This window comes from Aedes albopictus, chromosome 2, assembly GCF_035046485.1.
Source record: "Aedes albopictus strain Foshan chromosome 2, AalbF5, whole genome shotgun sequence".
NCBI lineage: Eukaryota > Metazoa > Arthropoda > Insecta > Diptera > Culicidae > Aedes > Aedes albopictus.
This window is the reverse complement of record NC_085137.1, coordinates 306332712-306359774: the sequence shown is the minus strand read 5'-3', so window position 1 is coordinate 306359774 and position 27063 is coordinate 306332712. Positions and strand designations below refer to the sequence as shown.

General features: G+C 41.4%; 2 protein-coding genes across 18 annotated transcripts in view; both read right to left on the bottom strand.

Annotated features, from left to right (window-relative positions):
* LOC109428702 (glucose transporter type 1) overlaps positions 1–27063 on the bottom strand; it is a 916963-nt gene that overhangs the window by 402361 nt on the left and 487539 nt on the right. For all 17 annotated transcript variants that reach the window (XR_009997807.1, XR_009997808.1, XM_062852201.1 and 14 more), the window contains 2 exons: positions 10522–11166; positions 10026–10340 (listed from right to left, as the gene is read on the bottom strand). The gene's annotated coding sequence lies outside the window, so the exon portion shown is untranslated. The remainder of the gene's footprint in view (positions 1–10025; positions 10341–10521; positions 11167–27063) is intronic.
* On the bottom strand, positions 18347–19110 carry LOC109408352 (uncharacterized). Its single transcript, XM_029879735.2, has 2 exons — positions 18606–19110; positions 18347–18546 (listed from the first exon to the last, which is right to left on the bottom strand). Exons 1-2 carry the CDS (start codon positions 18909–18911, stop codon positions 18394–18396), a joined length of 459 nt encoding a protein of 152 aa, XP_029735595.1. The 5' UTR covers positions 18912–19110; the 3' UTR covers positions 18347–18393.

Genomic DNA, 27063 nt, shown 5'->3' with positions numbered 1-27063 from the left:
AAAAAGTAAAGAAAATGCATTTGGTTACTTAAATTGATGGACCTAACCCCCCCTCCCATTAGTTAGAGCCACAACAATTTTTGCAGACCCGTCGATTTCGGTTAAATGATGACTCATTAAAACTGTCATAGCTTGAATGTTTCTCCAAAAACCACCTCAAAACAAAAGGTTGTTGGAAAGAGGAAAAATAGAGCTATTATTTACGATTATAAAAAGTTGTATCGGCCACATTGATTTTGACCGCCATCTTGGATTTTTTTACCAAAACTATGTTTTCACCACTACCACCGATTTTCAAAATTTTGCAACGCCACTTTGGGACTGTCCATTAATTACGTAACGGTTTATGGAGGGAGGGGGGGGGGTTTGAAAAATCTTACGCACCATACAAAAATTTTTGGGTTCTCATACAAAAAATCTTACAGTGGGCGGGGGAGGGTGTGTCGAAAAATCGCTAAAATTCCCTTAAGTAATTAATGGACATCCCCAAAGTGGCGTTGCAAAGATCTGGGGTCACGGGCCATGTTGATTTCACAAGAACCGAAACATTGATTGATTGATTTGGCTATATTATATAGACTTTCAGCCCTTGTTACAATGGCCAAGGACTGAAAGAACCGAAAGTCCGAGGAGAAGACATGAATGGTTTTTGGATTCTATATTTTAAGGAGCACTAATTGTAATGAAGTGGTGTTATGAAGCTCAGGGGTTTCCAATCTGGGGTCACGGCCCATGATAATCTTTTAAGGATCTAAAGTGCGATGGGAATATGAAAATGTTATTCAGATTTTGAGTCTCAAGAAGCAACTACTACATAAAGTGGCGTTGAAAAACTCATTGGTTCTCAAGCTGTGGTAATGGGCCAGGCTGATTTCGCAAGAATCGAAAGTCCGAGGAGAAGGTGTGAATGTTTATGAGATTGTGCGTCTGAATGAGCACCTGGATAAGGTCGAGTTGGCGTTGCAAAACTCAGTGGCTCCCAAACTGGAGTCACAAGCCATGCTAATTTTGCAAGAATCGAAAGTCAGAGGAGAAGGTGTGAATGCTTTTTGAACTATATATCTCAAGAATCAAAAATTGTAAAGGTGTTGTAAAGCTCAGGGGTTTCCAAACTGGGGTCATGGCTCATGTTAATTACTCAATAATCTAGAGTTTCACGAGAAACTTTAAATGGTTTTCAGATTCTGCGTCTCAAAAGCTATAATTAAAATTGAGAGGCGTTGTAAAACTCAGTGGATCTCTAGCTGGGGTCACGAGCCATGCTGTTTTCGCAAGAACCGAAAGTCCGAGAAGAAAGGGTGAATGTTTCTTTGAGATTGTGTGTCTCAAACCTCTGAAACGCCTCCGAGACCCCTGGAGTTTCTGTTGAATCCCTTTGAAAATCCGTGAAACGCCCCCTAGACCACCTGAAACGCATCTGCGACCCCCTGGAACTCCCTAAGAATCCCTGAAATGGCATTGAGTCCCTCTGAATCGTTACTGAGATCCCCTGGAACTTTGTTTTGAACCCCCTGAGAACCACTGAAATGCCACTGAGACCCCTGTGGCCCCCTGAGAACCCCTGAAATCACCTCAGAGCTTCGTTCTCACATTAGCGGTTCTTGATAAGTTCGCGAAGCCCGTGACCACAAATTGAAAACTACTGATATTTGCAACACATCTATATTGAAGGTACTCTTCTTGAGACGAATAATTCGAAAAACATGTTCACTTAGCACTTTTGGTTCTTGTGAAACTCTTGTGGCCCTTGAACCCAGATTGAAAACCACTGAGTTTTGCAACACAACCATATTGTAATCAGTGCTCTGTGAGGTGTGAATTGAAAAAAAAAAACAATTTTATCCGATCCTCCAATTTATATTTTTTCAGAATTTTGCATGGTCCGTGACCATGAATTGGAAACAACTGAACTTTAAAATGCATCTGTATTAAAGATACTACTAGATCATAGCTTCCCAACCTTCGTTTCGCGACCCCCCAACCGCTTGCAGGCACGCTTCGATTGTTTTACGAAAAGCGCAGTGACGACAGACTGGGGGGTCGCGTTGGGAACCGTGGTATCAGGTATCAGTAGGTCGGCTCTAGAGGCACGTTCTCCTCCATTCGGGAAATTTGTGCCATCGCCATGAACACGAGCCTATTCATCATTTACCTGACGGAGAAGGGAAGGAAAAGGGATAGGACATGGGAAAGGACAGGTAAGGGAATAGGATCGTCATACTCGCAAAAGCGTACCACAATGGGTTCACATAGCGTCCTGAAAAGGACACTGTAATAACGCATAAGCGTACCACAATGGGTTCAAACAGCGCCCTGAGAAGGGCACTGTAATAACGCATAAAGCTTAAAGAGAGCCTATAGCTCTTTACCACAGCGGGTCAAGAACAACAGAACGTCCTGAAGATTCAGGTTTCTGAAGTCAGTTTCACTTAATAAAGTGTTTCCCGAGTATTCGGAAACGCAATTGCGCAAAAACTGGACAGTTACATATTAAATGATACGAAGTTCCATAATCGGATTCACAGCTATCACAGGCAAATGAATCAGCTTGCTGAATATTCGCCATGTGATAACTGAGTCGGCAGTGGCCAGTCAATGCTTTGACCAGCATGCTGCAATTCTGCTTTGACAGATTTGTTAGATACTTTGCCACCCCTAGAGATGGCTCAGTACAATACAATTTTGTTTGACGACATGACTCCAAACTATTCCAGTATTGTTTGTGCTGAGTGGCAGCCCAGGTGTCAATCTGAAGCTTTACCCAACACTTGGATGCCGGAATAGCTGGCTCAGGGCCAATGAAGTCATGTGATGCTCCAGTGCGAGCTAACTCATCAGCCAATTCATTCATCAGCCAATATATTACTTTGCCCATTACGTGCTGCTGAAGTGCTGATTGCACTCCGCACATAAGAGCAAAGATTTCGGCCTGAAAAACGGTGCAGTGTCTACCAAGTGAATAAGACTGATACAGCCTTAGCTCACGAGAGTAAACACCAGCACCTGCTCGACCTTCGAGAAGGGAGCCATCAGTGTAACATACGATGCCGTCTGAAATACTTCTCTCCAGATAACCAGATGTCCACTCTTCCCGGGAAGGGAATTTCGTGGAAAATGTCCTATATGGAAAATTACAAGGAATTGTAAGATCACTTGGAGCAAGGACAACTTTGTCCCAATTCAGCAAAAGTGGAAACAACGAGGTGTGTATTGAACTGCGGTTCACAGGAGTTTCCTCTAGTAAACCGAGTACCCATAGACGGTAAGTGCAAGAAAGTGCTTCTTGTTTGAGATGAATGTGTAGTGGGGCAACGTCAAAGAGAACTTCGAGCGCTGCCGCAGGCGTTGAAGAGAACGCTCCAGACATCGCCATTAGGCACATCCTTTGGAGATGGCCTAATTTTGATTGGACCGTTCTCACTTCGCCCTTTTGCCACCACACAAGACATCCATAAGCCAATATTGGACGAACAACAGTTGTGTAAATCCATTTGATATACTTGGGTTTAAGACCCCAAGTTGTACCAAAGGTTCGCCGGCATTGCCCGAAGGCCATACAAGCTTTCTTGATTCTGAACTCAATGTGAGGTGTCCAGGAAAGCTTGGAATCAAGAATGACTCCAACGTACTTTACCTGTTCAGTCACATTGATTTCAGAATCAAAGAGACGTAAAGATCGAACACCATTACGGTTTCGCTTTTCCGTGAAAAGAACAATAGATGTTTTACTCGGATTTACCGAAAGGCCACATTGGCGACACCAACCCTCAACTACCTGAAGAGCGTTTTGCATCAGGTCGAAAAGGGTGCTGATGCACATACCGACTAACAATGTTAGGTAGTCGTCGGCAAAACCATAAGTAGGAAAACCGCTATTATTGAGTTGCCTCAATAGCGTATCTGCTACGAGATTCCACAAAAGAGGTGAAAAGACTCCCCCTTGGGGGCATCCACAAACACTCAATTTCCTAATCGCCGCTTGACGCAATGTCGAGAAGAGATGTCGGTTTTTGAGCATTTGGTGAATCCAATTGGAAATCATTGGAGATATACCGTGACCCCGTGCGGCTTCCAATATGGCATCGAAAGGCACGTTGTCAAAGGCACCCTCGATATCTAAGAAAACACCCAAGCAGGATTGCTTTTGAGCGAATGCCTTCTCGATATCGTAAACAACTTTGTGTAAAAGAGTCACAGTGGACTTACCAGATTGGTAGGCATGTTGGTTCACATGAAGAGGCACGTTGGCCAGATGAACATCACGGATGTGATGATCCACAATGCGTTCTAAGCATTTCAGAAGAAAAGAGGTCAAACTGATAGGTCTGAAGCTCTTTGCTTCTTCATACGACGCGCGACCCACTTTCGGAATAAACTTCACAGTAATATCCCGCCAGGATTTGGGAATATACCCTGTAGCAAAACTGCAAACAAGTAGTTGTTTCAAAACATGTTTGAAATGATCAAATCCCTTCTGAAGCAAAATAGGATAAATCCCATCTGCCCCAGGAGATTTGAAAGGAGCAAAGCTATTAAGTGCCCATTCAATCGATTCTAAAGTTATGATACTCCGAGCCGAAGCTAAAGAATCATAACTACAAGAAAAGACATCAGGTTCATCCGAAGATGTAATATCCACACATCCGGGGAAGTGTGTACTGAATAAACATTCTAAAACTTCCTCATCAGAGGAAGTGAAATCACCATTTGGCAAACGAAGTTCGTTCACTTGAAAATCCTTAGATTTTGCAAGGATTTTGTTCAATCGACTGGCTTCACTCAGACTGGAAACATTTGTACAAAGGTTTTTCCAGCCGGATCGTTCAGCAGACCGAAGAGCTTTCTGGTAGGCCTTGCGAGCCGACCTGAAAGCCTCCGATCCAGCCGAACGTCGTCTGTTCCAACTCTTTCTACATTGTTTCCTGAGCTTCGCCAGATCGGAGTTCCACCAAGGGGTTCCTCTTGTGGTCTTCACAGACCGCAGAGGGCAGGCTTCTTCAAAAGCTTCCATGATGAAGGCCGTTGTAGTATCAACGGCATCATCTAAATTACTTGGAGTGTCAATTGATGGTGAGTATCCATGAAATTTGGCTGCAACCAAATCGGTAAAGAGATCCCAGTTGGTTGACCGGGGATTCCTGAAACGCAAAGTTTGCGAAGTAACATTCACATGTTCAAACAAGATGTAGCGATGATCAAATAAAGATTCTTCATCTGACACATGCCAATTGGTCAGCTCATGACTAATTCTGCTAGAGCAAAGCGTTATGTCTAACACTTCCTCTCTACCAGATACCATGAAGGTTGGGCGGTTGCCTATGTTAAGTAATCCAAGATCTGTACTACTTAAGTATTCCATCAAACTGGAGCCTCTCAACCGCTTGCAGGCACGCTTCGATTGTTTTACGAAAAGCGCAGTGACGACAGACTGGGGGGTCGCGTTGGGAACCGTGGTACTAGATGAACAAAAAAATTGCACTGCTTTCTAGAACTTCCAATGCATGAGAAATTCCCGTGGCATCATATTGGGAACCAATGGGATGTATTCAAGTAAGTTGATCCAAAGGCGTTGAATCCGAAAAACATTGTCATATCGTCATCATACTTGCGGTTCTTGAGATATTCACGTGGCCCATGACCATAAATTGGAAACCACTGATTGTTTTTTCAGCATATGTATCTGTATTTGAGATACTGATCCTAAAGATGATCAATCCAAAAATATTTACCTGATTCCGCTTCAGTTCTTGGGAAATTCGCTTGGCCCATGACCGTAGGTTGAAAACCACTGAACTTTGCAAAACTGCTAAATTATTGATTGTAACTAAATGACTTATAACCTTATTCACAGGTTAGAAACTTTCAAATTTCAATCTTCACAACTTACCTTACCAATCAGGCTAAGGCCGGGGTGGCCTCTGCTGTACATAGTAGCCGCCTCCACTCCACTCGGTCCATGGCTGTTTGTCTCCAGTTCCGCACTCTGCGTAGGGTCCGCAGATCGTCCTCCGATCGGATGACTCTCGATCGTGCACCGATCGGATGACTCTCGAGAACCATTTTAGTCGGGTTGCTATCCGACATCCTGATGACGTGACCCGCCCACCGTAGCCTCCCGATTTTCGCGGTATGAACGATGGTTGGTTCTCTCAGCAGCTGATGCAGCTCGTGGTTCATTCGCCTTCTCCAAGTCCTGCCTTCTATCTGCACTCCGCCGTAGATGGTACGCAACACCTTCCGTTCGAAAACTCCAAGGGCGCGTTGGTCCTCTGCACGTAGGGTCCATGTTTCGTGCCCATAGAGGACGACCGGTCTAATCAGCGTTTTGTAGATGGTTAACTTCGTGTTACGGCGAACTTTATTCGATCGTAGAGTTCTGCGGAGTCCAAAGTAAGAACGATTTCCTGCCACAATGCGCCTCTGAATTTCTCTGCTGGTATCGTTGTCGGCGGTCACCAGTAAGCCCAAGTACACGAATTCTTCAACCGCCTCGATTTTATCACCGTCGATATGAATTCGGGGTGGCGGGCGCGGTGATTCCTCCCTGGAGCCCTTTGCCATCATGTACTTTGTCTTCGACACATTGATGACTAATTCGATTCGCCTGGCTTCACTCTTTAGTCGGATGTACGTTTCCGCCATCGTCACAAATTTACGAGCAATAATATCAACATCATCGGCGAAGCCAAGCAGCTGAACGGACTTCGTGAAAATCGTCTCACTCGTGTTTATCCCCGCTCTCCTTATTACACCCTCCAAAGCAATGTTGAACAGCAAGCACGAAAGACCATCACCTTGCCGTAACCCTCTGCGAGATTCGAAGGGACTCGAGAACTACGCACATCACTCGATCCATCGTCGCCTTGACCAACCGTGTCAGTTTATCCGGGAATCCGTATTCGTGCATAATCTGCCATAGCTGTTCTCGATCGATTGTATCATACGCCGATTTGAAATCAATCGATGAACAAGTGATATGTGGGCACGTTGTATTCGCGGCATTTCTGCAACACCTGGCGGATGGCGAACATCTGGTCCGTTGTAGCGCGTTCACCCATAAATCCAGCCTGATATTGCCCCACGAACTCTCTTGCAATCGGTGATAGTCGGCGGCATAAAATTTGAGAGAGTATCTTGTATGCAGCGCTCAGTAGTGTGATCGCGCGTCAATCTTCACAAACAAATTTTGATACTGAAAAAAAAAACGCTCCCCCAATTTTCTAAATAGCGCTCCCTCTAACTTATCAGGTATCAGGTATCAGAAGGTCAGCTCCAGAGGCACGTTCTCCTCCATTGGGAAATTTGTGCCATCGCCATGAATACGAGCCTATTCATTATTTACCTGAGGGAGAGGGAAGGGAGGAATATGGGATTGGATAGGGAGGGTGAGGGAATAGGATCGTCATAATCGCATAAGCGTACCACAACGGGTTCGAACAGCGCCCTGAAAAGGGCACAGTAAAAACGCATAAAGCGTAAGCCTATAGCTACTTACCGCAACGGGTCCAGAACAAAAGAACATCCTGAAGAATCAGGCTTCTTTGGTCAGTTTAACTTAATCAAGTGTTTACCAAGTACTCGGAAACGCAGTTGCGTAAACACTTTATAATTACATATCAAATGATACGAAGTTGCATAGTCGGATTCTCGGGTTAAGATTTACAAATGAAGCAGCCCGTTGAGGCTTGTCTTGGACAAAATCATAAGTAGGAAAACCCCACCTTACTTATGCTCCCCCAATTTACGCTCTCCCCCTTTTTTGTACTAAATCAGAAAAAGAAAGTTACTAATGCATTTTATGAAGTCAATTCAATTTTGTTCAAATATGTATGTTATGTAATTGAATAGAAAACATGTTTGATTGCATTTACTGAAGGATTAGGAATATTTCAAATTTATCTAATTTTTTTTCAGATAAATTTGTTGGTGCTGCCATCAGATTGGTTAAAGACTTGGTTAACGAAATAAAAAAAAAATAGAAGGGAGTTCCCAAAAGCTTCCGTTTAAACATCTTAGTTCGTCAAAAACTTCTGAATTTAACAATAAATACTTCAAAGAACATTGTTAGACATGTCTACCGTTTGCTAGAAAGTACACTAGAAATTTAATCAAACGTTTTCCCAAGAATTCAAGCAAGAGCAAAGCAAAGCAACATACACGTACACATCGTAGTTGCTACTCCGTGATTGACCAGAACAATCGAAGTTGCACAGAGATCCAATGAATGGTGCTTGGGACTAGCTACACACTCTCAATGTGCACAAATCGAGAGTTCAATATTTTAAAGTCGATAACGGCGCCGGCCACGTCCTTACGGTTATCGGGAAAAGGGAAGGAATGTTAGTTCGACAAGGAGTATTTGTTAGCAAGGTAGGGTAAGATGTGGATCTTGGAGCCATCTTTGGTAGGTAATATGATCCACAAGTTATATAAAAAACACGACACAGTCTTCATCCCGATTATGATTTATTTGGTCGCGATAGTAAGGGTAATGCACGTACGTCAACGGTTGTTCTATATTAAACGCGTCACCGCATCGATCGTTAACACTACCGTGAAAATCGACTTTCCCACGAAAGTTATCGCGCGCTTCTAATTTTGCATTCAATTTTCGCGTCCGTATCTTCCTACCGAGAAAACCGACCAACTCACGGAAATAGTCGTGCGTTTCCCACAATATTGAACTTAGAGTATACGGAGAACAAACTTTCAAGCTTAGACAGCTATTTTCGAATTATGTATTTTACTAAGAGTTGTCCCATGTGTTACCTGTGATCGACAGCCGTTGAGGTAATTAAGCCAATTATTTTAAATTTGCTCAATGATTGTTGCGAACTGCAATCACTTTCTTCTAACATTTTTATCGCTTCAATATTAGGCCTGCACCAGAACTACACACTAAGATCAGCTCGGTTTTTTCCCCATCTTTTTACTGAGTTCTCAACAGCAGATTTAACTCGGTACGCTCGGTTATTTATTTTGCGGATATTCTGTAAATGAGTTACCGAGCTCAGCTCACAAACTGTCAAAAGTTACTGAAGCACGGTAAATATCGTTACTGGTGAACGGTAAATACGATTACCGAGTGTACCGAAATAAATCTGCTGTTGAAAACTCAGTAAAAAGATGGAAAAATACTGAACTCAGTGAAAAAATTACTGAGCTGGAACATCTGAATCTTAGTGTGTACAAGATTAATTTGCAGATATTACAGACTTCAGGAGTCCTCATGAAAAAGCATTGGCGAAATTATCCCAACTTCTTCTAGTATGAAAAGAAAAAAAAAACTTGGAATGATCTCACCCAGTTCCAAATCGTCGGATGACCGCAACAACTCCTTAACACCTTCAATTTTCTGCAATACTGTTTGCTACCAAGTGTGCATCCATTTTTATCACTTCACGAGGAAGGAAAATGTGCACCTGCCCCAAACACGTGTCACTCCTCACTAATTCCAATGCAACGCGACCGAGATTTTTATCGCAACTGCCACAAACAAGCGTCACTTTTCGTTTTTTCCGCCGAACAATGCAACCCGATCGAGATCTCCATCGCAACTCAAATGTTTTCCCAAGAATTCTTACAAAAAAGTAATGCATTAAATATCTGTATGAATAGTGTCAACATTGGTACTGGGACTAGCGCCATCTTAGATGTTATACCATTAATCATTTCAAACTTTATCCAAACTTTTGACAGCACCAGCCGTCTCCTTTTTCCCAGCTACGCTTACGGGATTTGATGTTGTATGTGAAAAAATAATACAGCCAGTGATTGGATGCTTTAGGCAAACGATCAAGTTTTATTTATTAAAGATCAGGAATATGATTCGTAACTTTCAGTGACTTACTAAAGATCATCAAATTACAAAGATACAATGCAAAACGAAAGAAACAATAAATGGCTTCTACGCACTGATGCCCATTTCTTCTCTGTTGTGACGAAGCGATACGACATATCAAATTGGTTATCCTATGTGGAATGACTTGACAGAAACTGAAAGGCAATATCATCTTCTTACTCACCTTAATAGACAATCCAGCCATTTCGAGCATCCACCAGTAGTATAATAGATTGCGCTGCTCCTGCTGATGAGAAGGATGGTCGTTTTTGTCACTGGGATGTGATGAGCATAGATGATTCAGACGACTATTTCGGATAGATGATTTCTGGATTTTACAACCAGGTGTATAGGCCAGATGAAGTTATCTGGGTTTGAATTCAAATTAAGAAACACAACACTTGACACAGTCACTTTAACTATCGAGAGATTCCTACGTAAATTCCAATCAACTACTGAACACACTTCTGCTTAATCACTCTTCACTCAATGTTCGAACCTGCAAAGAGAAGCAAGCAAGCACAAAGAATTTTCCGTTATGAAAGGAAAGAAGAAAAAATGCAACAGCTCAAATCAACTCAAAGACGGAAACATCCCACTAAAACTATTCATCAACACTGTCACTCCCACAAGCCCTCCCGCAGGCTCTGATTTACACAAAAAAAAAAACAGAATCTTACTTTTTCCACCGGCAAACAGCTCCGAGCGTTTATTCTTCACCAAAGGCGCAGCACCGCTCTCTGTTTATTCACAATTTCCCTCAGCAATGCCCAAGCTTTTCCATTCCACACACTTTTAGAAATCGCCCGAAGAAACTCGTCGCGCGACTCACTTCACTTCACCAACCCCCGCTCACCAAGAGTCGTCCGATCTGATCCGATCCGATCCGAGCACAACACTTTCAACACTACACTTCCGTCCGTTCGTCCGTCCTTCCGCTGGTCCGTATCTCCAGAAGGCTTGACCGTAAAGTATATATTTGTGATGGTTGCCTGTCCGTGTCCAGGCTGGTTCTGACAACTCAACAGCGCAACAAACACTCCACCGGACCACCGACCGAGGTAAGGAGACGATGATGAGAGGGCGCAAAAAAAAAACGGTCTTTCAAACAGTTTTCGTCATTCTTCCGGGAGGGAAGTCATGTGCGGGGGTGCGGTGATGTTTCCTGGAGAGCTCCGTTGCACGACGACGTCCTCCTTCGACCAGTGCAGTGTGAATGTTGTTGCTCTAGCAATTTCCGGCTGTTGCACTCTTTGATTGGAGGAATGACTTTGAATGCAGCAACATCAACGGAATTTGACCGGATTCACGATGCGGTTCGGGCACTGTAACGAGAGGGGGAGAGAAAAAGTAGATTGAAATAAGGGTGTTGTACTTGTTGATGTTTGATCTGAATGGTTTTAATTAGGGGAAGTACAAGATGGTACAAGAATCGGAGTGGCTCTGCAAGCAAGAGCACAGCAGTTTCTGAAGAATTTGCTAAAACAATTTTTACAATCTGTTGAAGCTGTTCTGAAAATCATTAGAAAAACTCTGGGAGGATTCCTGCAGATATCCTTGGGAACATTGCTATAATGAACACCCCAAGCAAATGAGAATATTAGGCCTGTATAATAGTGAAAAACTTAACATAACATAACTTATTATCAATTGGCTTACAAGTTTAACTGTTATACGTATTGTTGCCTACGTATTTAAATCATTTACAGCAGCTAGAATAACTTTATTGCGGAGAAATGATGAATTGTATACCGTGTGTCTTTAAGGATTGGTAGGAAAGGTACGGGGCGAAATGGACAATTTCCTGATGAAATATCTAATTAAAAGTTACAGCTTAAAGTTAAAACTAAATACTTCCGTGGGCTGCAAAACGGTGAGTCGATAAGGAGAGCGTCCAATATAGCTCTGGTCCTCACAAGTTCCTAGCTCATGCTTCCACGGGTCAAGCGATGACAAAGACCGCCAGCTAAGAGTTGTGTGCTTAGCTGGTAGTGCAGCCTGGGTACTGTTGTCTTTGTGACTTCAGCTAGATTGAGGAGGTACGATCCGAGCGTCTGTTCACCAAGGAGGTGCGACTCAAACAGCGTCTGTTCTGGCATCCAGCGGCTGAGTAAGAAACGCTGCACCACGCCCAGCTAGATCCAAGGTGGTAGCCCCATCAGCGTGGTCGTCCCAGTGTTAGTTGGGACGTTAAACAGAACTGGCACGATGGCCCTCCGGCGAGACAGGAGTGTTGGCGTAGGCCCAATAAGCCACCCATTAAAATCCCCATTGCAAATAACATAGGAGAAAATACGACTCGATACAATCGGCAAACACCCACGTGACGAAATAAGGACTGCGATTGGAAACTTGCAACATAGAATTGCAAGTCACTAGGTTTCGCAGGATGTGACAGGATAATCTACGACGAACTACATCCCCGCAACTTTGACATCGTGGCGTTGCAGGAACTTTGTTAGACTGGACAGAAAGTGTGGAAAAGCGGGCATCGAGCGGCTACCTTCTACCAAAGCTGTGGCACCACCAATGAACTGGGAACAGGATTTATAGTGTTGGGTAAGATGCGACAACGTGTGATCGGGTGGCAGCCGATCAACGCAAGGATGTGCATGTTGAGAGTTAAGGGCCGTTTCTTCAACTGCAGCATCATCAACGTCCACTGCCCACACGAAGGGAGACCCGATGACGAGAAAGAAGCGTTCTACGCGAAGTTAGAGCAAACATACGATGGTTGCTCGCCGCGTGACGTGAAAATCGTTGTCGGCGACATGAACGCGCAGGTAGGAAGGGAGGAAATGTACAGACCGGTAATCGGGCTAAACAGCCTGCACGCCGTATCGAATGATAACGGTCAGCGATGCGTAAACTTTGCAGCCTCCCGTGGTATGGTAGTCCGAAGCACCTTCTTCCCCCGCAAAGATACCACAAAGCCACCTGGAGATCACCCGACCATCAAACAGAATATCAAATCGACCACGTTCTAATCGACGGTAAATTCTTCTCGAATATAACCAATGTCCGCACATACCGCAGTGCGAATATAGATCCGGATCACTACTTAGTCGCTGTATGCATGCGCTCAAAACTTTCGACAGTTATCACCACGCGTCGAAGTCGAACGCCGCGACTCAACATCGAGCAGCTGCGTAACGTAGAAGTGGCTCAAGACTACGCGCAGCAGTTAGCAGTGGCCCTACCAACGGAAGAGCAGCTTGGCGCAGCTACACTTGAAGATGGCTGGAGGGACATCCGATCCGCCATAGGTAGTACCTCGGCTCTGGCACTAGGCTTCGCGACTCCGAATCACAGAAACAACTGGTACGACGGCGAATGTGAGCAGTTGAAAAACGAGAAGAATGCGGCATGGGCGAGAATGCTGCAACACCGTACGAGAGCGAATGAGGCACGTTACAAACAGGCGCGGAACAGGCAGAACTCAGTCTTCCGGATGAAGAAGCGCCAGCAGGAAGAACGAGATCGCGAACCGATGGAAGAGCTGTACCGCGCTACGGAAACACGAAAGTTCTACGAGAAGCTGAACCGCTCGCGCAGAGGCTTTGTGCCACAAGCCGACATGTGCCGAGATAATCACGGGAATATTCTCACGAGCGAGCGTGAGGTGGTCGAGAGGTGGCGGCAGCATTACGATGAGCACCTCAATGGCGACGTTGCAAGTACCGAAGGTGGCGTGGTAACAGATCTAGGAGTATATGCACAGGACGAAAGACTTCCGGCCCCTGACCTTCAAGAGATTGAGGAGGAGGATGGCCGGTTGAAAAACAACAAAGCCGCTGGAGCAGATCAACTACCAAGCGAGCTTCTAAAATACAGTGGAGAAGCACTGGGTCATTACCAAGATTTGGGAGGAGGAAGTATTACCGGAGGAGTGTATGGAAGGTATCGTATGTCCCATCTACAAAAAGGACGACAAGTTGGAGTGCGGGAACTACCGCGCGATCACCCTACTGAGCGCTGCCTACAAGATACTCTCTCAAATTTTATGCCGCCATCTATCACCGATTGCAAGAGAGTTCGTGAGGCAATATCAGGCTGGATTTATGGGTGAACGCGCTACAACGGACCAGATGTTCGCCATCCGCCAGTTGTTGCAGAAATGCCGCAGATACAACGTGCCCGATCATCACTTGTTCATCTATTTCAAATCGGCGTGTGATACAATCGATCGAGAACAGCTATGGCAGATTATGCACGAATACGGATTCCCGAATAAACTGATACGGTTGATCAAGGCCACGATGGATCGAGTGATGTGCGTAGTTCGAGTATCAGGGACACTCTCGAGTCCCTTCGAGTCTCGCAGAGGGTTACGGCAAGGTGATGGTCTTTCGTGCTTGCTGTTCAACATTGCTTTGGAGGGTGTAATAAGAAGAGCGGGGATAAACACGAGTGGGACGATTTTCACGAAGTCCGTTCAGCTGCTTGGTTTCGCTGATGATATTGATATTATTGCTCGTAGATTTGAGACGATGGCGGAAACGTACATCCGACTAAAGAGTGAAGCCAGGCGAATCGGATTAGTCATTAATGTGTCAAAGACAAAGTACATGATGGCAAAGGGCTCCAGGGAGGAATCACCGCGCCCGCCACCCCGAATTTTTATCGACGGTGATGAAATCGAGGCGGTTGAAGAATTCGTGTACTTGGGCTCACTGGTGACCGCCGACAACGACACCAGCAGAGAAATTCAGAGGCGCATTGTGGCAGGAAATCGTTCTTACTTTGGATTCCGCAGAACTCTACGATCGAATAAAGTTCGCCGTAACACGAAGTTAACCATCTACAAAACGCTGATTAGACCGATCGTCCTCTATGGGCACGAAACATGGACCCTACGTGGAGAGGACCAACGCGCCCTTGGAGTTTTCGAACGGAAGGTGTTGCGTACCATCTACGGCGGAGTGCAGATGGAAGACGGGACTCGGAGAAGTCGAATGAACCACGAGCTGCATGAGCTGCTGAGAGAACCAACCATCGTCCATACCGCGAAAATCGGGAGGCTACGGTGGGCGGGTCACGTCATCAGGATGTCGGATAGCAACCCGACTAAAATGGTTCTCGAGAGTCATCCAACCGGTACAAGAAGACATGGAGCGCAGCGAGCTAGGTGAGTCGACCAAGTGGAGGACGATCTGCGGACCCTACGCAGAGTGCGGAACTGGAGACAAACAGCCATAGACCGAGTGGAATGGAGACGGCTACTATGTACAGCAGAGGCCACTCCGGCCCCCAGCCTGATCGCTTCCGAACCTTCCTTAGAAGGATTTCTAGAAGAAGGCTCCAAGTGAGAACTCCTGGAAGATTCCTAAAAAGAAAAAAAATCGTTAGAGAGATTCCCATAAGGAATTCTATAAGAAATTCCTGGTGGATTTCCAATACGAAGTCCTGGAGGATTCTTACAAGAAACTTCTGGAATATTCCCAAAAATACTTATTTTGGATTGTCACAAGGAACTTCTGAAGGATTTCCATAAGGAAGTCCTGAAAGCTTCCCCAAGGAACACAAAGAGGGAACACAAAGAGGGCACACAGGAAGCGCTTTAGAATTTACAGGAATTCCTTCAGGAGTTTTTTAGTAGAGATTTTTCCAGAAACTCTTTTTTTTTAATTCTTCCAGGAGTTCGTACTGGGAAAACTCCGGGAAGATCCCTGTGTACTTCACATCAGAGCCAACGCAACGTTCCCCAACAAACTTCAATGATAATAGTTTCACATCGATCCTACTAGAGATGCAACCTATCCAACACAACTGCTAGATCTTTGTAGGCTATTCCATTGTTCAGATGAAATCTATCTCTATGGCAGTGATGCCAGTTTCACTCAAACACTTGCCAACTCGCGGCAACAATCCCAGAAGGTTCTAAAGGAAGATTCCAAGAAGGAACTCCAGGAAGATTTCTAGAAAACCTCATAACATTAAGGGCGAACGGGACGATCAAGGAAATATCCGCCATTGCTCTGTTGCTACTAAGATGGTAATATCAAATTCTACTTCATATTTTGCAACAAAAACCTATCATTGTGTATGCTCACTTGCAGTGCATTTGCTAATTGGTTTTCAGCATCTTCAGTGCGATAGAATTCGAGATTACCATCTTCAAAATTGCGCGGCAAATTGATGAAAGAGAGGCAAGATAGGAAAAAAAGCACGGCGTCCCGTTTCACCTTAATACCGTTTGGGTTTGACATGATGTCATTTTTTTTCAAATATACAGGGGTGGCCAAAATGTTTGGGATAGGCAACTTTTTTTTCTCTCACAAAAAAGTTCAACATGCTATAACTTTTCATTGAGTGCATCAATCTCAAATTTTGACTGTTTGTCAACCTATTATATGTGCATCATTGGTACAAATTTGGGCTCGATTGAACAATGTTTCGCTAAGTTAGAACCGTTCGGGTAAAACATTATTTTTAGACAACTCATTTTTAAGCTGTCATATCTCGGAAACCAGTGAACCGAATTGAATGAAATTTTGAACGTTTATGAACAATATGTGAATGCTTCACAAACTATTAAAACATAGGTACTTTTTAAACGTTGAAAAAAGTTATCATGAATAATTGACACTTTTTCAATTTTCTCGAAAAAATGTATTTTTTTTCATAAATGTCAATAAATTTTAGTGTTGATATCCAAAGATTTTCCACTTCTGTTCTCAAGTTATCTCTAATCAGATATATTAGAGCCTATTTAGATTGAAGGAAGAACACATTTAGTAATTTTTGTGTGGTATTGTAAATTTGACTTATTTTCCTCTATATTGGTAAAAATTTCAACCCGGTATAATATAATTCGCCGTGAGAAAATATTACATTTTATAACGTCGTATTAGGTATCAATATATTGTTGATAAAAGTTAAAAAAAATCATTCAATTCGGTTCACTGGTTTCCGAGATATGACAGTTCAAAAATTAGTTGTCTAAATAATGGTGTTTTACCCGAACGGTTCTTACTTCGCGAAAAATTTATCAATCGAGCCCAAATTTGTACCAATTATGCACATATAACAGGTTGACAAACAATCAAAATTTGAGATTTTTTTTATACACTCTATGAAAAGTTACAGCATGTTGATTTTTTTTTGTAGGTAAAACAAAAGTTGCCTATCCCAAACATTTTGGCCATCCCCTGTAGCTTATCTAAATCAATTCCGCTTATGGGTGTTGTTGCACTGAAAATATATTTTGTTTCATTGTACGAAATCGCTCGTTATGTTTGCAAATGTCATTCGTTGTTTTCTGCAACGAAAAGCTTCGTAATGTGCATGAGTTCTTTTCGTACAAAATTGCTCCGACACATTTTTCTGTCTTTTTTTTTGTCGGAATGACATTAAACATGCCTAAAAAAATACCACACATTCGTCCACTTGGATATCACAGGCTTCGAATCACGTATCTTCTGATTGATACCTACCAGTGCTAACCACCCATCTGTGGGCGCTTGTTGGAACCATCCGAAAACAACCAGAACGCTTCCTGTTACCGAGAACGTAACGCACCGGGCTAAACGTAGCTTAAGACGTTCCAATCAGGAACGGTCCCCCGGTTTCGAGAAGGTTGCGCTGTCAAACGCCGTAGACAATGCGAAAGAAGGAGAATGCGATAACTGTCAGAGAGATGATGATTCGGCAATTTAGATGGAAAAGTAGGATGAAGGTTCAGAAAAATAGTTATCGAAATATTCAGTTGTTAAATTGATTCTATAATACCGTTTCGTAGTTGGTAGATTATATCTTATCCGTAAGTTTTTGTACTGATAAAATTTGTTTTGAATTTCTAATGATTAATTACACGGTCCGACAATTTTTTTTGCCCAGCTCCAAATTTTACCTTTTCTGATTCCTCCCGACTAGAAACTCACAAATCTGAAGTTTTTGACCCTCCCCCTCCTGGGAGAGGGGAGGGGCATTGATTTAAAATTTTGAAAAATCGAAAAATTACGAGGTTTTTCGATCGCCATTTTGGCTAAATGCACGATATCACAAAAAGAAAAGGTTGACCACGGAGCTTTAGGGGTTGTGCAACTACCAACAAAATTTCACGAAGATCCGTCAAGCCATTCTCGAGAAACGGTGTTTTTACGAAATGATGTTTTAAAGATTTCTTATATTGCACGTAAAGAATCCAACTACTATATGGAACAATTTCTGATTTAACTATGCCGTTTAGCATCATGGTGTCTTCGAGAAAGTTTTTCTCTACACTAATGAGCTTCTTTTAACTGTAACGGTTTTTCTCCGGTGGACCAAACAAATCAATCAAGACACAATCACTGAGTGAACCACGAACGAAATCTCGCCATAAAACTTGGCTTAAGCGCCAATCCCCAGTGCGAGGATTGCCAAGTCTCAGATCCAGGTTTGCCCGGTAACTCGTCGGCCTCGTCGTGAGTCCACACCGTTCTCGCGAAATATGTTCGCAGTTCACTTTAAATCACAAGCTAAAATCATCAAAAATACTACAAAATCAACCAAAATCACATCTAAAGAAAAAGCAAACTATATTTAGAAATCAAAAATTCTCGTCACATTTACTTCTGCTCTACGATTGGCCAATCAACGATACTACATTGTTTTTTTTTTCGTGTACACTCTTCAATTCTTCGCATGCATCTACTCACGACCTCGACGGACGCCGGCAGGATGAAGTGCTGCTCGATACTCCCGCAACCGACCGCTTTGCGCTGCAGATGATTAACACTCATCACTAAGCTTCTAGGGTTTACACTTTTATATCACTTACGTCGGTTGGTTTGGTGCTCTGCAAACTAGCTGGCACTCCAAGATCTGCGCAGTCCGACATGACGATTCTGTAGACCACCGCCACCCCACTTGATGGGAAAAAAGATTTCATATAACTCTTGCCAGGTTTGATTGCAGTTAAAACCACAGATCTCCAACCTGATCTGTTTGACCGTTGTTGGCGAGGGGTGGGTGGAGGATGGTGAGTGGACGATAGCGCCGACTGCACGATCCGGGTCTGCTCGGAGATGTTCACTCGTCGACAGTAGAACCACGAGTGTCGACAGCTTTCCGTCTGCGAAGCCATCGAAGCGATGAAGCTGGATGGTAGGCTAGCAATTGGCTACCTACAACGAACGCCGTCCAGTGGTATGGAAACGACGGCTTGTCGATCCTACACAGCCAAATGGATCTCTTGGCTGGTGCTGCTGGCTTGGTCGATGTTAGCCAATCGACAAATACTTTCTGCCCCGTTCACGATTTGGGCTCTGTTTATATAGTTTCGCAAGTACCGAAGTCCGGTACCGTGATTTCGGGTGAAATTGATCAGTGGGGTGAAATTGATCAACGAGAGGTCCATTTTTATTTGTTAAAAATAACGTTTTAAACTTAAAGCAATTTGTGGAAAATGGCCATCACCTTGCTCAAGGGTTATTGAATGATGAGATTACATGTTTTACAGCCAATTAGTAACATATTTCGGTATTAAATTCAATATTTTCCGAAACTGCGTGTTAGGCGATCTTCATAGACACTTCCAAACTTTTGTTACCGTAGTTGTATCGCACATGTAATGTACATTCGAATGAATGTTTGTAGATGCCAAGTATTCGCTAAACACGATTCCGTCATCACAAGTTCTATGAATATTGTAATTTATGCATAAAATTGCATTTTTCCGGAAGTACAATATTGATACACATAATTAGTGAGAAAATTGCATACTTTTAGGCGTTATCTTTGGGTTTATTAAACTTTAAACTTAAATAATAAAAAAAATACTAAACTTGTAACAGTTTTGCAAAGCTTTTCGCATTCTGGGGTGGTTAATTCAGTTGGAAAAATAATTTTCAGCACTTACAAAGGCATTTCACTGACTGATCAATTTCACCCCGAAAGTAAAATTTTTGATTTTTTATTCAAAATGATATTTATTATAATAAAATGATTTGCTGTAAAAGTTTCCACCTTGTTGACTGATGAAAACCATGGTCGTACTTGTTTTAAAGCATTGAATCTAACCATATCGACAAACATTCAAAATTTAGACGCAAAAAACTGCGAAAAGTGATCAATTTCACCCGAAATTACGGTACCGCCTATCATACACTAGACGAGAACTCTTGATTCAGAGGTATGAATATTTTAATGTGTGCGCTAGGCGCACTGTGTCGGAATCAAAGATAAACTGAAAACAAAATCATTACACTCATTTTTTCTCGGGGTTAAACGAAAGAAAATTTGTTTTAGGAAATTTTTTTCGGGTTATCTTTGGTAGGTATACTAATTCAATTTTATCAATCCTAAACGCTATTTGCAAATGCTTCAACGCAACATCGAAGACTTTATTGCATCCGATCTTCCACAGACGACTTACTAAAACAATATGCTTCAAATCTACTTTTGAAGACCTAAAAACTCCTGATCTTACAGAAAAAGTTTCAAAACTCTTATTATATGCTTCGAACTAGTCTTCGAAGACTTGAAGTCCCTTCACGAAATGCTCCTGACCAACTACAGAAGACTTCTATATTTCAACATAATATTCAAAAAAAACTAACATCAATTCAACAGACCTCCACCGGATCAACCAAGAAAGGCCCCACGTTGGGCGCCAAATGTAACGGTTTTTCTCCGGTGGACCAAACAAATCAATCAAGACACAATCACTGAGTGAACCACGAACGAAATCTCGCCATAAAACCTGGCTGAAGCGCCAATCCCCAGTGCGAGGATTGCCAAGTCTCAGATCCAGGTTTGCCCGGTAACTCGTCGGCCTCGTCGTGAGTCCACACCGTTCTCGCGAAATATGTTCGCAGTTCACTTTAAATCACAAGCTAAAATCATCAAAAATACTACAAAATCAACCAAAATCACATCTAAAGAAAAAGCAAACTATATTTAGAAATCAAAAATTCTCGTCACATTTACTTCTGCTCTACGATTGGCCAATCAACGATACTACATTGTTTTTTTTTTTTCGTGTACACTCTTCAATTCTTCGCATGCATCTACTCACGACCTCGACGGACGCCGGCAGGATGAAGTGCTGCTCGATACTCCCGCAACCGACCGCTTTGCGCTGCAGATGATTAACACTCATCACTAAGCTTCTAGGGTTTACACTTTTATATCACTTACGTCGGTTGGTTTGGTGCTCTGCAAACTAGCTGGCACTCCAAGATCTGCGCAGTCCGACATGACGATTCTGTAGACCACCGCCACCCCACTTGATGGGAAAAAAGATTTCATATAACTCTTGCCAGGTTTGATTGCAGTTAAAACCACAGATCTCCAACCTGATCTGTTTGACCGTTGTTGGCGAGGGGTGGGTGGAGGATGGTGAGTGGACGATAGCGCCGACTGCACGATCCGGGTCTGCTCGGAGATGTTCACTCGTCGACAGTAGAACCACGAGTGTCGACAGCTTTCCGTCTGCGAAGCCATCGAAGCGATGAAGCTGGATGGTAGGCTAGCAATTGGCTACCTACAACGAACGCCGTCCAGTGGTATGGAAACGACGGCTTGTCGATCCTACACAGCCAAATGGATCTCTTGGCTGGAGCTGCTGGCTTGGTCGATGTTAGCCAATCGACAAATACTTTCTGCCCCGTTCACGATTTGGGCTCTGTTTATATAGTTTCGCAAGTACCGAAGTCCGGTACCGCCTATCATACACTAGACGAGAACTCTTGATTCAGAGGTATGAATATTTTAATGTGTGCGCTAGGCGCACTGTGTCGGAATCAAAGATAAACTGAAAACAAAATCATTACATAACCTGTTGGTAAACATGATCAATCCCCCTAAAAGTGAGATAGAAAATTTACTTTTTGAATTTTTCAAGATACAAAGTTGATGTCATCAAAAGAGTTGTAGAAAATGCTGTTCTGAATAACTTTGTCGAAGATGCCAAATTCGTAACTCCGTTAGTTTTCAAGATACGTTACGTTTTTATTACCAGTGGCTCCTTGGAAGTGTTTTTTCCTCAATAACTTTTTTCACTTTTGATTCCACAATTCTATTCTCACAGTCTCCAATAGGTCAATCATTTTGACTTTCTAAAAGAGACAATTACTTGTACTTTCGCATTTGAATGAGATAATTTTCATGCAATTACCTATAAAGTAGTGCGGGCAAAAGTTCGCACCTAACAGCTTCTACAAAATAACTATTGAGGAGAAAGACATTAATTTCGTTTTTATTGCTCAACGATTCCCTATCATGTACTTAACTTTTTTTTGTAACGGATTTTGTTCTGCCGTGTTATCTAGATGGCCATGAAAACAAGTTCATTCTATGTAAACATTGCACCGAACAAACGACAAATAAGTGAACTTATGCAAAAGCTCATATTTTCTTTGAAAAATATTGGATCATATTTTATTTTTATGTTGACATTACAGCAATTAATTTTAACCCTTAGGATAGGGCTGAGAGAGAAGACAGCTGGCTTCGATTGCGTGCTACTTAATGTCAAGGAGAACCTGTCACAAACTGTCACCACGAGCCGAGCAGAAAACGCACATTGATGATGTGAAGTGGCCAAATACCTATCAAAAAGAATTCATTAAAATTTCGCTTCGTTTGTTGTAATTAAAAAAGATACAAGATGATGATCAGTTTTCCTCAATCAGGGCAACGAATCCATTTATTATCCACGCTCTGTTGCTGCGAATTCATAATGCAAATCATTTTGACCAATTATAAATTTTTAAATCATTGTGCGGCACACAAAATTGTTCAGAGAAATAAGAAGAAGAAATGTAAACATCGGAGCAGTCAGTGAGCGATCTCCTCTCTCTCTCTCAGGAATAGGGGTATAGTTTGAACATTTTTGTATTTTATAGCTGATAGTTAGGATTGTTTAGCATATCTGAAAATAATTAATAATGTCTTTTGAAGCGTATTTCCTTTTTTTATCATCAAAAATTTATGTTTTGATGATCTCTCATATTCAATTGTTTCTTTTGTATTAAATAGCGACAATTTACATATTTCAAAATTACCCCCAACCATGATATCATCGTAAAATAGTTATGCGGTATTGAACACTAGCATTATTTTTTCAAAAGTAACACGAAAAATGAAATTTTCCTAAAGAATATTTTAAAATCAAAACATTTTAATAGTAATCACAAAATCTGAAAATGTTTTCGACTCAAACAATGAGAACTCAGGTGGAGCGTGACTTGGCGAGCATCGGGCGCGACCGAGGATGGAGAGCGGCAGCCACGAACCGTGTATTATGGAGAAATATTGTTGATTCAGTTTTATCTTGAATTTGATGTAATACTAAATAAATGAATGAATGAGAACTCAAATTGGCTTTAAGGAAAAATATAGTAGTATAGGAATGTTAAAAAAAATAAAATTCACAAAATCACGAATAAAAAAGTATCTTCAACCAAATCACGTTTAAATCGATTTAAGATGACGAATAATGATGGTGAGATCCAAATGAAAAACACACATTTCGTTGCTATAGTGAAAGGATAAACATGAATTAACTTGAAATAAATGGACTTTGTACCATTAAACTATCTTTTATCATGTGCGAACTTTTCACCAAGTAGAGTAAGAGGGGGGGGGGGGGGGGTTTGGCAAAAGTTCGACCCTAGTTGAAAATTCAATTTTTCAAGAAATCGAAGCAGATAAAAATAAATGAATACCGTGTAGTGATTCTACCAACCATGAGCTAAAATTTTGTTGAACAAAGTTACGCCAAATATCTTTTCAATTTTGAGTTACAACATTTTTTTTTCAACTTTGATCGAATTTTCTCACTAGTTCCATCATTTTTAGAGATATTATGTACATTTTGCAGAATTTTAGGGTTTTACCTAAAGTTGCCACATGACTAGAACTTTTGCCCCACTATTTGTAAAATATAATTCCCAAATATTTTTTGCAAAAAGTTATACATGCTAAAGCATCTTCAAAATATACCTAGTTACGCTCCAAAATAAAATATCGAGTTCGATTTCATTACAATTCTATTCCATGCGTTGGAAGGACCATTGCATATTACAATTTTTTTTTTATCAAAAACCAACATTTTGTCATAACTTTTAGAAATATTGATCAACTTTCATAATTTTTGGAGTAAAAGACTCCTTTCCAAAAAGGCTTCGAACAACCTTGATACCCGAAAGAAATAATTTGAATTAAGCTCAAAAACTTCAAAAGAAACTCTCGCCCCACTCGAACTTTTGCCCCATTTTACTCTATGGGGCAAATGTACGCATTGAAGTACTTGCATTAAAAGTTTTATTACTAGAGCTACAAAAAGAACTCGATAAAATCTAGTGCTATGTTTTGAAGGTTACATGATAGGGAATCGTGAGGCAATGAAAAACGAAATTAATGTCTTTCTCCTCAATAGTTATTTTGTGGAGACTGTTAGGTGCGAACTTTTGCCCCGCACTACTTCATAGGCAATTGTAATCAAATTATCTCATACAAATGCGAAAGTACAAGTAATTGTCTCTTTTAGAAAGTCAAAATGATTGACCTATTGGAGATGGTGAGAATAGAATTGTGGAATCAAAAGTGAATAAAGTTATTGAGGAAAAAAACACTTTCAAGGGGCCACTGGTAATAAAAAAGCAACGTATCTTGAAAACTAACGGAGTTACGAATTTGGCATCTTCGACAAAGTTATTCAGAACAGCATTTTCTACAACTCTTGTGAAGACGTCAACCTTGTATCTTGAAAAATTCAAAAAGTAAATTTTCTATCTCACTTTTAGGGGGATTGATCATTTTTACCAACAGGTTAAAAGAAGCTCGTTATTGTAGAGAAAAACTTTCTCGAAGACACCCTGATGCTAAACGGCATAGTTAAATCAGAAATTGTTCCATATAGTAGTTGAATTCTTTACGTGCAATATAAGAAATCTTTAAAACATCATTTCGTAAAAACACCGTTTCTCGAGAATGGCTTGACGGATCTTCGTGAAATTTTGTTGGTAGTTGCACAACCCGTAAAGCTCCGTGGTCAACCTTTTCTTTTTGTGATATCGTGCATTTAGCCAAAATGGCGATCGAAAAACCTCGTAATTTTTCGATTTTTCAAAATTTCAAATCAATGCCCCTCCCCTCTCCCAGGAGGGGGAGGGTCAAAAACTTCAGATTTGTGAGTTTCTAGTCGGAAGCAATTAGAAAAGGTGAAATTTAGAGCTGGGCAGAACAAAAGTTGATTTTTTGTCGGACCGTGTTATGTACATGCTCATTGAATATACACTCCCGTTCAAAAGTTTGGGGTCACCCCCTCAAAAACATGTCATTTTTTTAGGCCCATATCTCCGCCAATTTGCGTCTGATTTCAAAACCCTAGGTTTCATTCAAAAGATAATTAGTCAAAGAAACTTTGAACATGATTTAAAAGAAACTTTTTCAAAAAATTTTGTATGTAAACTTAACCCAAAGTTACCAAATTTTCTAAAAAATGAATTTAAACTTACGGCAGTGTCGCTGGAAATTGGGTCGACCAAATTTTAAGATGAGAGCGGTAAAATGGCCCATTTTCTATTAGCTTTCAACGGCTTTTTACAGAACTAAGCTAAAAAATCTAGAAAAAAAGTTATTAAGTAAATTAATCCTTGATGTCATCGACCAAAAGTTTGGGGTCACCCCTCAAAATGCTGTATCGGCCAAAAGTTTGGGGTCACTATCGTAAAACATGGAAAAGTGATTTGTTGATATCTTTGTCATCTTTCATTCAATTTTAGTTCTTCTTGGCTTATTTGAAACAAAATGAATGATACTTACTGCATACACATTGAACCACACATATTTGTTGAAATTTACATACTAAAACTTAACGTAAAGTTGCCTCATTTTTTGAAGCGTGGTAAAATGTGCTAACTTTACATAACATTTTTATATACAAAAATCGTTAAATATGTTAAGTTGAAGACATCAAACGTAAACTTAGTTAATTTTCTTTGAAATGAGCCAAAAATAATTAAAATTGAACTATAGATGACGAAGATATCACCAAATCACTTTTCCATGTTTTACGAAAGTGACCCCAAACTTTTGGTCGATGACATCAAGGATTAATATACTTAATAACTTTTTTTCTAGATTTTTTACCTAAGTTCTGTAAAAAGCCGTTGAAAGCTAATAGAAAATGGGTCATTTTACCGCTCTCATCTTAAAATTTGGTCGACCCAATTTCCAGCGACACTGCCGTAAGTTTAAATTCATTTTTTAGAAAATTTGGTAACTTTGGGTTAAGTTTACATACAAAATTTTTTGAAAAAGTTTTTTTTGAATCATGTTCAAAGTTTCTTTGACTTATTATCTTTTGAATGAAACCTAGGGTTTTGAAATCGGACGCAAATTGGCGGAGATATGGGCCTAAAAAAATGACATGTTTTTGAGGGGGTGACCCCAAACTTTTGAACGGGAGTGTAGATTGCCTTCGCGAAACAACCTCATAAATAGTATCGTCCTTATAGCTAGAATATTGGCCCAAACTAATTGAACTGTGAGTAATTTCATGCAAACAATTACTGTAATTTACTTAAAGCCTAATCGGTGAACTTCATACAATCTTTAGGGCAAAATTCACGCAAAATTGTCTGTCGAACAGAAGTAGCAAGTGTGAGAAGAGTCACCGGAATTGTAAGAATAGTTTATTATGTAAGTGATCAATTTGGTAATATTTTTGTAATTTTAGCTTTAGAGCATCGTTCAATAAAAGGAGAACTGCTAAAAGAACCGTGATTTCCTCTGGGCTACTTCGATGTGACAACACTTTCCACTTTGGTTCTGTTTATAAATAACTTTTACTTCCAACCGAGAGCATGTTTTCTTTCCTCTTCTCGCACACGCACCATCATATGCTCATGCAAACAGGTTGCTTTGTTTTTGCTGCGATCCAATCAATCGTCAGTGATGACTGCAAAACTTTGTACATTCTACGAAGCAAAATTTCCTTTTTACGCATGGTTAGTAAAAAACGTTTGACATTTGTATGTTTTGTTTTATTCTACACAGCTGGAGCTAAAATCTACGAATGAGCAAGTTGACCGCGTGTCGGATTCGTGATTTCGTACATGATACTACTCCATGTGTATTGTTTCAGCATGGTGGTACGAATGGACCGTACATTATACGCAAATTGCTTTCAATTTACGAAAATTAGTTTTACGAAACATATTCGTTGAGGTTTAACGAAAGAATATTCTGAGTGTGGGTTCGGATATCTTTTTGCCACGCTCGAACAC

Bases quoted from the DNA above. Each gene is read 5' to 3' on its own strand.
- LOC109408352 (XM_029879735.2), bottom strand. From the start codon at position 18,911: ATGGCTTCGCAGACGGAAAGCTGTCGACACTCGTGGTTCTACTGTCGA. The intron at 18,547-18,605 runs GTAAGTGATATA...AATCATCTGCAG, and splicing joins AGAGCACCAAACCAACCGAC to CGCAAAGCGGTCGGTTGCGG.